At 40.1% G+C, this 11,426-nt stretch overlaps 1 protein-coding gene across 2 annotated transcripts in view; it reads left to right on the plus strand.

Annotated features, from left to right (window-relative positions):
* Positions 1-4,091: 4,091 nt before the first annotated feature.
* The window catches only part of LOC136675626 (lysine-specific demethylase 4A-like), a 20,168-nt gene continuing 12,833 nt past the window's right edge, over positions 4,092-11,426 (plus strand). The window contains exons 1-13 of one of the 2 annotated variants that reach the window (XM_066652276.1): positions 4,092-4,226; positions 5,462-5,611; positions 6,222-6,397; positions 6,527-6,641; positions 6,952-7,145; positions 7,680-7,729; positions 7,821-7,924; positions 8,137-8,274; positions 8,580-8,797; positions 9,349-9,494; positions 9,578-9,999; positions 10,839-10,947; positions 11,052-11,251. In XM_066652276.1, coding sequence (XP_066508373.1) covers positions 5,477-5,611; positions 6,222-6,397; positions 6,527-6,641; positions 6,952-7,145; positions 7,680-7,729; positions 7,821-7,924; positions 8,137-8,274; positions 8,580-8,797; positions 9,349-9,494; positions 9,578-9,999; positions 10,839-10,947; positions 11,052-11,251 — 2,007 coding nt within the window. In that variant the 5' untranslated portion in view covers positions 4,092-4,226; positions 5,462-5,476. The remainder of the gene's footprint in view (positions 4,227-5,461; positions 5,612-6,221; positions 6,398-6,526; positions 6,642-6,951; positions 7,146-7,679; positions 7,730-7,820; positions 7,925-8,136; positions 8,275-8,579; positions 8,798-9,348; positions 9,495-9,577; positions 10,000-10,838; positions 10,948-11,051; positions 11,252-11,426) is intronic. The other variant, XM_066652277.1, reaches the window with a different exon arrangement.

Consider the following 11,426-nt stretch of genomic DNA (forward strand, 5'->3'; position numbering starts at 1 on the left):
CCAGCAATTTCCAATCTCATGCTTTACCCTATCCAATATTTGTAGCCTGCGCAATTTCTTGAAAACATTCCCCCTCACACACAAAGCTAACTATTTTATTACTACAGCCACTCATCAAAGCATTAACCTTTAGACGTTTGCTGTCCAACAAACATGCTAAAACCCTTAGCACCTGTTTATTTGTCCACGTATACAGACCCTGTGACAAACTAACTTTACAAACTGATAGAATATGCTTCAGCGTGCCAAACTCTGTATATAGTCCACAACTAGGGTCTTCACCTACCCACTATCCAAAATTTTGCTGTTTTGGGAGGACGTCATAAGTTGCTCCCAGCTAAAATTTAATACAACTTGCCTCCATCGCCCACAATTCTTGCAAGGAAATTTTCCACTTCTCTAGATTCTCCCATCATAGCCACTGGCCTTGTTTTGCCTGTTACACTGCTGTTGCACACAGTGCCTCCTCCTCGTGTTCATGAATAAAACTAGTCATCATTTGCCTTCTCTCTGGTGATGTGGCCTTACTAAAAGCTTTCCACGAATCACCTGTCCCAAGGCCTGCTCTTCTGAATTGTACTTGGCCAATCACATCCCCTCTGATGAGCTCCTGGCTGTCTGCATGGCCCTCTGATTCCACTTCCTTCCTGTTTTTGTGATTGGCACTGCTGCTTTTACCACTGCATCATTCGATCATGAGAAAATCACATGATTCACATTTGCACATTTAAATTCCTCAACTAAACTTGTGAGCGGTAACTCCAGTACCCTCTCCCATTCCATGCCACACTAATTAAACACTGCAGCATCCCTAGTCACTTCCTTATGGCCTTGTTCATAACCCTTTCCATTTTCTCTACTTCTGTGGTTGAATGTAATGTATTAATTGGCTTGAATCTAATGACAAAAGCACAATAAATAAATAAATAAATATCTAGTGTTATCTCTGTATACATTGTTTTATATGCACTTCCTGGGAAAGGCGTCACATTGATTTCATGATATAAAAATCCCAGTCTGCTCCCCCACATCAATGGTACCTTCACGTATATGTAAGTCCCCAGTGCCATGATACACCACCTCTGACAAACGGAATAGGTTTGCCCTTGCACCTTTCACTGATAATAATTTGGGCAGTACCCCTCTGTCTCGGCACAAGCCACTAAATATTATTTTATTTTATTATTTTGTTCAATATATTATTCTGTAGCTTCAAAATATTATCTTGCGCCTATTAAAAATGTATTTATTAAAAACAACCACTATGTCACCTTAGGTGCTCCGTACTTTTTTTTGTTTAGTTTCACCTGCATACAGTAGAATGTTGTCCCTGTGCGAAGGGTTTTTGGGGTGTGTTGTAGGCAGATTGTAAAACGCGTTTATATTTACAAAACAGTCTCAACCTTAGTCATGAGACAATACTGGAAACCTTTCCTTTTTTATTTGGTCAGTTAAATACAGTTTTCAGATAACTGAGAAATCAGGCTTTTTCTGCATTTTATGAAACCTCATCGGTTGTGGAAAGGGCATTGTAACGTTACATTTAATGTATGAGGCTTTACAGCAATAACTGATGGTGTTATATAATTATAATTATATTGATTATTCAATTCAAATATAGCATTTTACCTTTAACACTAGAACGACCAAACCGCTGCCATTTGGCAATTATACCTTTAAATCCTAAAGAACTGCCATTTGGCAGGTGTGAACAGCTCTTCTCACCTCCAGTGTTATGTAAATGAGGCCTTTACATTTGAAAGGAGACACTCTACTGCACTCCACACTCTTCTCTGCAACAAGTTGGTGAACCCCCACCCCCCAGAAAAGTCAACATTACCAGACATTTAGATTCAAGTTAGTTTTATTGGTATATGAACATGAAAGAAACGTTTTGCTTGGTTTCCCTGTACAATGAAATAGTAATAAAGGAAGTAATAAAAGATAAAATAAGCATGCAACAATATGATAATAAAAGTATTCATAAATAGAAATGTAAACTATACAGAAACATAAACTATGTTCTTCATGCCACACTGTGCCATCTTTTGCTGTCTCTGTCAGCCACTCGTGTGTCTCCATGCGACATCTCTTTCCTGGAGGTGGTGAAGTCTCCTCATCTACAGGACCCTATGTTTGAGAATTGATTAGTGAAAGGTTAAAATAATGTGAAATTGACACAAACATGGTATTTGAATTATAATTCCAAAACATCTCAAGTATGCCTCCTTTGTGCTAATGTAGGATTGTTTTCACAGTGCAAAAAGTGGCATATTGATTAGTCAAAATAGCTCTGATATGTTGTAACCTTATTTTAAGTAGTTTTTGTCTTTTGAAAAACTGCCAATAGGTAAAGATATTTTCACATAAATTTATACAAAAAAACAACCCTCAGCTACTTGTAAAAAAGACATTTTTACTTAAACTTTTTAAAACCCAAAGTAAAAGAATCATATCAGGACATTTTGTCTTGTTTTAAGTCAAAATACAAGTCAAAATTACTCAAATTAAAATAGAATAATATTCTTAAACAATTTTAACTTATCAAGATTGTACTTTTTGCAGCGTGTCTCTTCCAATTTCACAACAGCCAGAACCAGCAAACAAACGTAGGAAATTTAGGAAATCTTACCAGAAGAGATTTCAGAGTCACCGCTCTGATCAATAGTAATTTCTTCTCCATCTGAGTCACAGGGGTTGACATGGTTGAGGATCATGTCCAAAGCCTGCTCTTTACTGTAAACCTTTGCCATGTTTGCTTCTCGGTCAGAGTAAGTGAAATATGTGTGGTGACGTGGCTTTTTATCCACATGGAGGTAGATACACACATAATCGTTCACATTATCACCCATCACACTCATCCCTGTTCACTGTTACCTGGTACTGGCATATTTCCATCTAATGGCAGCAACAACAACATTTTAAAAATAAATATAGAACCCATCTCAGTTACCTCCATGGTGTATATTTGTAATATTGTATTATAGTGAGAAATGTTTATTCTATTTTATTTCACTCAGCATGTAGCCAGATAGGCTATTTACTTTGGTGCAGTTTATTATATAAAGTTTATGTACTTTATTAACAAGTTTTCCTGTGTCTGCAGTCATCTTTCTCTTTATTCTAAAACTGACCCAAAGACATTATTTGAACTATAATTCCAAAACACCTCAAGTCTGCCTCCTTTGTACTAATTTTAGATTGTTTTCTCACTGATGATTGGCCAAAATAGCTGAAGTTCAGATTTTAAGTAATTTTGTCTTTTGAAAAACTGTCAATAAGTAAAGATATTTTTACATAAATGTATACAAAAAAACAACCCTCAGCTACTTGTAAATAAGACATTTTTACTTAAACTTTTTAAAACCCAAAGTAAAAGAATCTTATCAGGACATTTTGTCTTGTTTTAAGTCAAAATATCTCACCCCATTTGCAATTTTTTTTTCTTGACAAGTAAATATGACTCAAATTAAGATTAAATACTATTTTTGAGCAATTTTTACTTAACTGTTTTTTTATTTATTTATATTTCTCAAGGTTTTTGTAGGTTTCACATCAAATAATACTGCATTAGATCAACAAATATAAACTAAAAAGCTTAAATAATTCTTTATTGTGTGTATTCTAAATAAACAAGTATTATTTCATCATATTTTTGAAAGATTATAATAATAATTTTTATTATCAGCAGCTGAGAAAACTGCCAAAGTACCAAAATATTTTTTATTTGTTGAGATTGTTGCCCTGAACTAAACTCCTGAAAGTCTGTGCCTTCTGTGACTCTCAGAGTTTTATCAGTCAACACAGTTCACACTATCACCCACCCCCCCCCCCCCCCGTTTTAGCACCTAGTAGTGGCTTAATGTACATAACAAAAGGTGGCCTAATGTGATGCAAATTACCCCTCTGGTAGAAAAAGGGGTCATATGAAAATCCTGGTAGTTCTAGTGTTAATATTTTGTCTATCTATAATGTACACTTCTACCCTTAGTGTTATGGCCTATGTAGTGCACTACGTAGGGAATATGAAGCTATTTGAGATTTGACCTTTATTGTTCGCCGTGGCTGCGCATGCGCCCTGCTGTGTTTGGGTTGAGCTCCGTTTTGCTGAGTGCGCACGCGCGGTGATGGTGTTCGTGTCTGATGTTCTGTATATGCGAGTGATTTGAATCTCAAGATCTCCGGGAATTTTGCGGCTTAAACTCCGCGTTTTCTTAGCGTTACTGGTAAGTACCACCTGTTTTACTCTTTGTAACACCTTCTAACATCTTTACGGCTTTGGAAAGCCGGTGTTTAACCGTGTTTTTGGTGCAGAATCCGTGAAAGACTATCGTTATCGGGCCGAGAGGAAAGAGTCTGTTAGCATTGAGTTTAAAGAGCGATCCTCGTTGTATTTCAGTTGTGTTTTAGAGTGCGTTGGTGCTGGTTCTTTAGTGTGCACTGTTCTGAGTTAGAATCTGCTTAATTCCGCAGCTTCTTTTAGCGATATTTTCAGATTTTTTCGATTAGAAACCTAGCTTGTTAGCTTAGCTCGGCCACTTTTAAAGAGACGCTGCTTTCGGCGAATCAGCGCAGAGGGATTTGCATAAATGGGCGGGACTGCGGCGACGGGCGGAGCGTTATTTGTTTATAATGTACACTTCTCTTCAGTGAACAAAACTAGCCATACACCCAATCAGCCATAACACTAAAACCACGCGCTTTTAACTACACCTTTATTTGTAGTCCTTTATTTCTGGCTCCACTGAACATACAGGAGCACTTTATAGATCTACAACTACTGTTTACTTGTAGTATATTTGTTGCTCTGCATACTTTGTTAGCATCCTTTAGACTTGTGCTTCAGTGCTCAGGACCCCATATGGCGGGTATGATTTGGGTGGTGGATCATTCTCAGCGCTGCAGTGACACTGAGGGCTTTAAAAACTCCCACAGCACTGCTGTGTCTGATCCACTCGTACCAGCACAACACAATAATACAGCACCACCTACCAGAGATTTCTAACTATGTCCACTGATGAAGGACTAGAGGACGACCAACACAAACGTGATGAGCTACTGTCTCTGACTTTAAATCCAAAAAGTGGACCAACGAGGTATTAGTGTCTATCAGAGTTGACAGTGAGTGGACACAGGATTTAAAAACTCCAGCAGCACTGCTGTGTCTGATCCACTCGTACCAGCACAACACACATTAATACACCTTCACCACATCAGTGTCACTGCAGGGCTGAGAATGATCCACCGTCCAAATCATACCTTCTCTATGGGTTGTCCTGTGTGGGTCCTGTATGGGGTGAAAGTATGAAGAGCAACAAATAGCATAAAGATTGGTTCTGTGTAGTTGGTATAGGTGAGAGAATTGACAGTACGTGTAGAAACAAGATGGCTGTAATGTTATATCTGATAGTTTAATTTATTTTGACTTATACTCAGTACTAAATTCTTTTGTTGTTTGAAGGACCGTTCTGCGAGGATGGCTTCCGAATCGCAGAGCTCCAACTCAAGGGGGATTATGACCTTCTACCCCACGATGGAGGAGTTCAGGAGCTTCAGCAGATACATGGCGTACATCGAGTCTCAAGGGGCACACAGAGCTGGACTGGCCAAGGTCAGTGGAGTTCAGTACCAGAGTCACATCTCAGGGTGGAAATACTGTGGTGGTTACTGACCTGTATTGATTTTGAAATGTTAGAATGAAAAAAAGTGTAGAGTTAGAGATGGGGTCAATCTTAAGTGCTTTAATTAAGAAATGCTGGCTCTCCAACCATTGTAACCAGGTTGATTAATATAACTTTCACTAAATCATGCATTCTTTTATGGTTAAAATGAAAGTTTTAAGTTTTTTTCATATCATCACTGTGGATTTTTACTTTTCTACATCATTTGAAAACGCAGCTGTCCTTCACATTGTGCGGAAATTTCATGATGAACGGACCAATAGAAATGCTCCAAAATTACTTGGAATAAAATCTTTTTACATCTATTGAAAGTTTAGATTCTTTCCTCTCCTGAAGAGTTACTATTTTGGAGATATATATATATACATTTTGGAAAGTGATGTTTGTTAAAAAATCCAACCCAATATTGGTGTTTTATTTTAACAGCAATAATCCCTTCAGTTATGATTTAATATTCTTGTAAAATCAAAAAGTCTGTTTACTCCTATAGAACAGAATTAACCCAACTGAATATCTTACATCAACTTCTGTCATCTACAGATCGTTCCTCCAAAAGAGTGGAAGCCCAGGCGCTCGTACGATGATATTGACGACCTGTTGATCCCTGCCCCGATTCAGCAGGTGGTGACCGGGCAATCCGGACTCTTCACCCAGTACAACATCCAGAAAAAGGCCATGACCGTGAGGGAGTTCCGTAAAACGGCCAACAGCGACAAGTGAGCGTCTCCATCTCGTTAAATTAGATATCACTCTGTGGCGTAAACTCTGATACCTAGCTTTAATATCTCTCATGGTCTCTGTTTCGCTCTCACTCTTGCTCTCTGTCTCTCTCTCTCTCTCTGTAGGTTCTGCAGCCCTCGGTATGATGACTTTGACGAACTGGAGAGAAAATACTGGAAGAACCTGACATTCAATCCCCCCATCTATGGGGCTGATGTGAACGGCACTCTTTATGACCCTGTAAGTGACCTCTTAAAGTGGGAATGTTACGGATTTGTCAAAATGTCTCAAATTCATTTGCAGATAATAGACAAACTACAAATGAACTAATTTCATAAAAGCTTACTAAGATGTGATTCAGAGATTGACTTCCATTTTATATATATTTATATTTATTATTATCATTATTATTTATTTTATTTTTTTTTTTTTAAGTGAATAAAGTTTCTTATTATGTACAAAGCAAACCTGTCTGTATTGCCCTAAAGGTGAGGTGGAAAGACTTTACTGGAGAATTAATTAATGTATTATAATATAATTCGGTCCTCAGGGTGTTGACGAATGGAATGTGGGGCATTTAAACACCATCTTGGACACTGTGGAAAATGACAGTGGCATCACCATAGAGGGAGTGAACACCCCATACCTGTATTTTGGGATGTGGAAGACCACCTTCGCCTGGCACACTGAGGACATGGACCTCTACAGCATCAACTACCTGCACTTCGGAGAACCTAAGTCTTGGTAAAGAGCATCGTCAATATTAGCTTAATGCTATCACTGTAATCACACAATGTATCTCTGAAATTAACAAGATGGTGTGTGAACATTAAGCTGTAAAATGTGCCCCTCGCGCCCCTGGTCTCTGTGGTCTTGGGTTTCAGATTTGAGTCCCAAAAGCATTATACCCCACGTTTAAGTGGACTTTAGAATGGCCCCGCCCCCTCGTCGGAGTCTGTCCAATCACAGCGCTGGACCAGTGTATATGTGTGAGCGCAAAGACAATGTTAAACCCAGCAAAACAGACACAACGAGGGCAGAGAAATAAGAGCACTGAGTAAAAATGGAGAAGAAATAGAGTGAAAATGGCTAAAAACCAGAGCTACTGTGCGCTCATGTTGGGGTGAACAAAGAGTGGCTCATTATCGTTTAAAGGAACAGGAGCCTTTATTGCACTAATTGATTATCACAGAGTCTGGAAGATTTCTTTCTCTGTTGACCTAGAGGAACACGGTAAATGAAATGGCACTTTAAAATGTGTTCTTTATGGATTTGCAGGTATTGTGTTCCTCCAGAGCATGGCAAGAGACTGGAGCGTCTGGCTAAAGGTAAAACCAAAGAATATCCATCTCCTCTCTTACAGAAATAATATACATTTATAAAACATGTTTAATAATTTACCCATGCTTTCTTGTTCAGGTTTCTTTCCTGGAAGTTCTCAGAACTGTGAAGCATTTCTGAGACACAAGATGACTCTCATATCCCCCTCCATCCTGAAGAAGTATGGCATTCCCTTTGAAAAGGTACAACATATACTTTCATACTTGGGGTGAATGAATGAATGAATGATAGTTCCACTCCAAGTGAGTTCATAGACTTGCTAGATCACATTACAGTCTTTGTGACGTTAGTGCACATTGATCAGTTTTCATCGCATGTGTTTGAAAGAAAAGTCAAGTTGCTTCAATTCTTTCACTCGTCTAAATCCTTCTTTTATTATTGTGTTTGTGTTTAGATCACTCAGGAGGCTGGAGAGTTTATGATAACCTTTCCGTATGGTTACCATGCTGGATTTAATCATGGCTTTAACTGCGCAGAGTCCACCAACTTCGCCACGCTGAGGTGGATTGACTACGGAAAGCAAGCCATTCTGGTGAGAGAGTCTTTAAAATCAACTTCTTTCATTTTCAAGTTGTTCCTATTGTCGTGGAAAAAGACATCCATGTTTGTATGTCTTTCAGTTAATCTGATGGCATTGGCTTGTAACTCACTCACATTTAGCAGGTGAAAGAATGTCCACAAGGGGGAGCTTTAAACACTCAGATTGATTGTATATGTTATAAGAGCAAGGGTTTGCTTTAATGACAGTGTGTGCTATTTATCTGTTATCAAAAGCTTAAATCCATGAGCTACTCCTCAGCTGTTGATAAATGTAAAATGCTCTGGTGCTTGTTGCAGTGTTCCTGTAGGAAAGACATGGTGAAGATCTCCATGGACGTGTTTGTGAGGAAGTACCAGCCAGAGAGATACGAGCTTTGGCTTGCAGGAAAAGACAACGCTCCCATCGACCACACCAAGCCCACGCCTGAAGCGGCAGAGTTCATGGGCGGAAAAGGAGAGTTCGGACGCCAGGACAGGAGAACAGAGATCCTGAGCAACGAAGGACAGAAGAAAAGGTAAAATTAATGAGATTAATCTCAGTTAAAAGTAGCAATCGGTTATTTACTAAGTGACTCCTCTTCATATTATGAAGCCATTATAATAACACCTAGTGGCCTGGATGAAGTGGTTCATTCAGGGACAATTGCACAGTTTGTAAGAGGTAAGATCTGGTGTTTTTGCTCTTGGGCTCCCTCTAGAGTTGCTGAGTGTAATTCACTTTTACAGCACCGTCCATGGTTTCCTACCGTCCTTCAAATGATACGCAGTGCTAAGCCCAGAGTAGCATCAACAGAGGCTCGAATCTCTCTGTTACAGCTCAGTGGAGCCTCACAATGATTTAAAAGATGTAACTGTAAGAAAAATCTTACCTATTGTTCTTTTAATAGCAGAATAAAATTATGTAAATAATGATTTTGATCTATAATTTGCTACTGTGAGGTGGTTAAAATGGCTGATTGCTTCTTGATGTTACAGTCTTATTGATCCTGATGTGTGGCATGCTTTTGCCTGTTTTATTTTTTATGTTTATTACTGAGATTGAATTGTGCGGTTTGTTGTTCTGGAGCAGTGTGGCCAAACAAAGGATCGGTACGAAGAGACACCGTGTGTGTTTGGAGGTCCCTGAAGATGTTCTTCCTCCAGACGAAGAAATCAACTACGGCAAAAAGGGCAGACTTTCACCCAAAGCAGAGCGCTGCAAGTCACAATCAGGTGTGTGTCTGTTGATGGGAAGGGGGTGGTGTATTTAAAATATGAACTTGTTTAATCTAAACTCCCTTTGTCCGCCATTTCAGAGCCTGGTAACCAGGCATCACTGAAGATGACAGACAGAGGCAAATGTCCAGATCCCGATGACCAGTTCCAAAGTTCAAGCTGCGATGCTGCTGAGACCACCGACATGTGCTCCAGCACCAGCTTATTGCACATGTGTCCACAGCCTCTCAGGAAGAATCAGCTGTCCATCGCAGCGATGCCCACAGCTTCACCCTCTCTCTCAGCTCTGCCCTGGGCCTCGTCCAAACCCGGAGTGGCCAGCCTCCTCTTCCACAGGACGCTAAGTCCCTCGGACGCTCTGCAAGTTCACAGCTATGCAGCAAGGATGGGCAGTAAACCTTCAGCTCCCAGTTCAGACAGCAGCCCAAAATCTGACTCTGAGATCGACACCAAACCAGACCTCAGTGCCCATGAAGAGACACCAACACCGGACACTGGCAAGGTCAGCGATACAGGGCACGCATCATAGAAAATGTATTGTTTTTCCGCTTACCAATTTTTAATGTTGGCTCACTTTCGAGACAAAAATTAGTTTGGAATTTGCCATATTTGTGATGTCACACTGTTGATGGGATATATCTGAACACGAGGTTTATAAGCTACTTTTAATTTTATTGTTTCTCCACAGTGGAACACATTTCAGGTTCTTAATGAAATGTCTGAGACCTGCTTTGGTCAAAATCCCACAAGCCCCACAGCAGCATTCTCCCTCTGTCTAAACCGCCCTGTTCAGAACGGCTACTTTCAGCGCCTGTTCCTTTAAATGATAATGAGCCACTTGCTGTTCACACTGACCCTGAGCACACAGCAGTGAGGAGCGAGGATCAGAAGCTCTGGTTTTTAGCCGTGTTCTCCCTTTTCATTCTGTGTTCTTATTTGTTTCGCTACGTTTATCCTTGTCACACGTTTGCACTCTCACAATCTCACACTGTGATTGGACAGACTCAGATGAGGAGGCGGAGCTAGAGACATCAAGTACAGAGACTGAGCAGAATCGAACGGCTCAGTTTATCCCATGTTTTCTGATAAGAAATACAGACTCTCTGGTCTTGTTTCACAGTGTGTGTGTTGGTGGGCTCCAGATTTACACATTAATGTGCACATGCACTGAACAAGGGATTTCTTCATAATATGCCCCCTTTAAGACAGACATTTTTACCTCCTCCTTATATTTTAAAAATAAAATAAATAACATTTTCTGAAATACAAATCGCTGCTTTTGTCACAAGGTCTTCTTAAGGTCTGTGTTATTGATTTCCTCATTTCATGTATATATTTTAGGAGGGGAGTGAAGTTGGAAATGAAAACAAGGGCATGAAGAGGAAGCTGCAGCCAATCAGCAGCGTCCCTCATCACCATCCTCTTCTCAAAGACAGCTCCAGTGATGAAGGTGAGATTTGTCCTCCCTTTCTTGAGTGCTGTAGAGCTGGAGTGTGTTTTCCTGTCTTTGTAACCCTCTCTCTCTCTCTCTCGTGTGTGTGTGTGTGTGTTTAGAGCTCCAGGAGCATCCTGACCTCTCAGGGCTGACCGAAGAAGAAGTGTGCTCACAGGAGACGGACCCCTGGGCCCGACTGCTCGCTCCTCTTTGGCAGGACAGATCCAGGTGCTTCAAGTTTGAGCGGGAGTTTAATCGCCGCATGGGTCTGCAGTTTCCACACTGTGCAGTGTGCAGCCTCTTCCACTCACACCAACAGGTACAGGGCTGTGAACTCTCCACCTCACAGAATAGAACAGAAACAGTGAGGTTATGTATCAGGCCTTTCACAAATTTGCACATGGAAGACTAACATTTATGAAATTGTTTGTAGAGAAACTATAGTAAAAATAGAGAGATGCCTTGTTGCAATCCCGGGGTCCAGCAACTTTTTG

This window comes from Hoplias malabaricus, chromosome X1 (assembly GCF_029633855.1).
Source record: "Hoplias malabaricus isolate fHopMal1 chromosome X1, fHopMal1.hap1, whole genome shotgun sequence".
In the NCBI taxonomy this organism is placed as follows: Eukaryota; Metazoa; Chordata; class Actinopteri; order Characiformes; family Erythrinidae; genus Hoplias; species Hoplias malabaricus.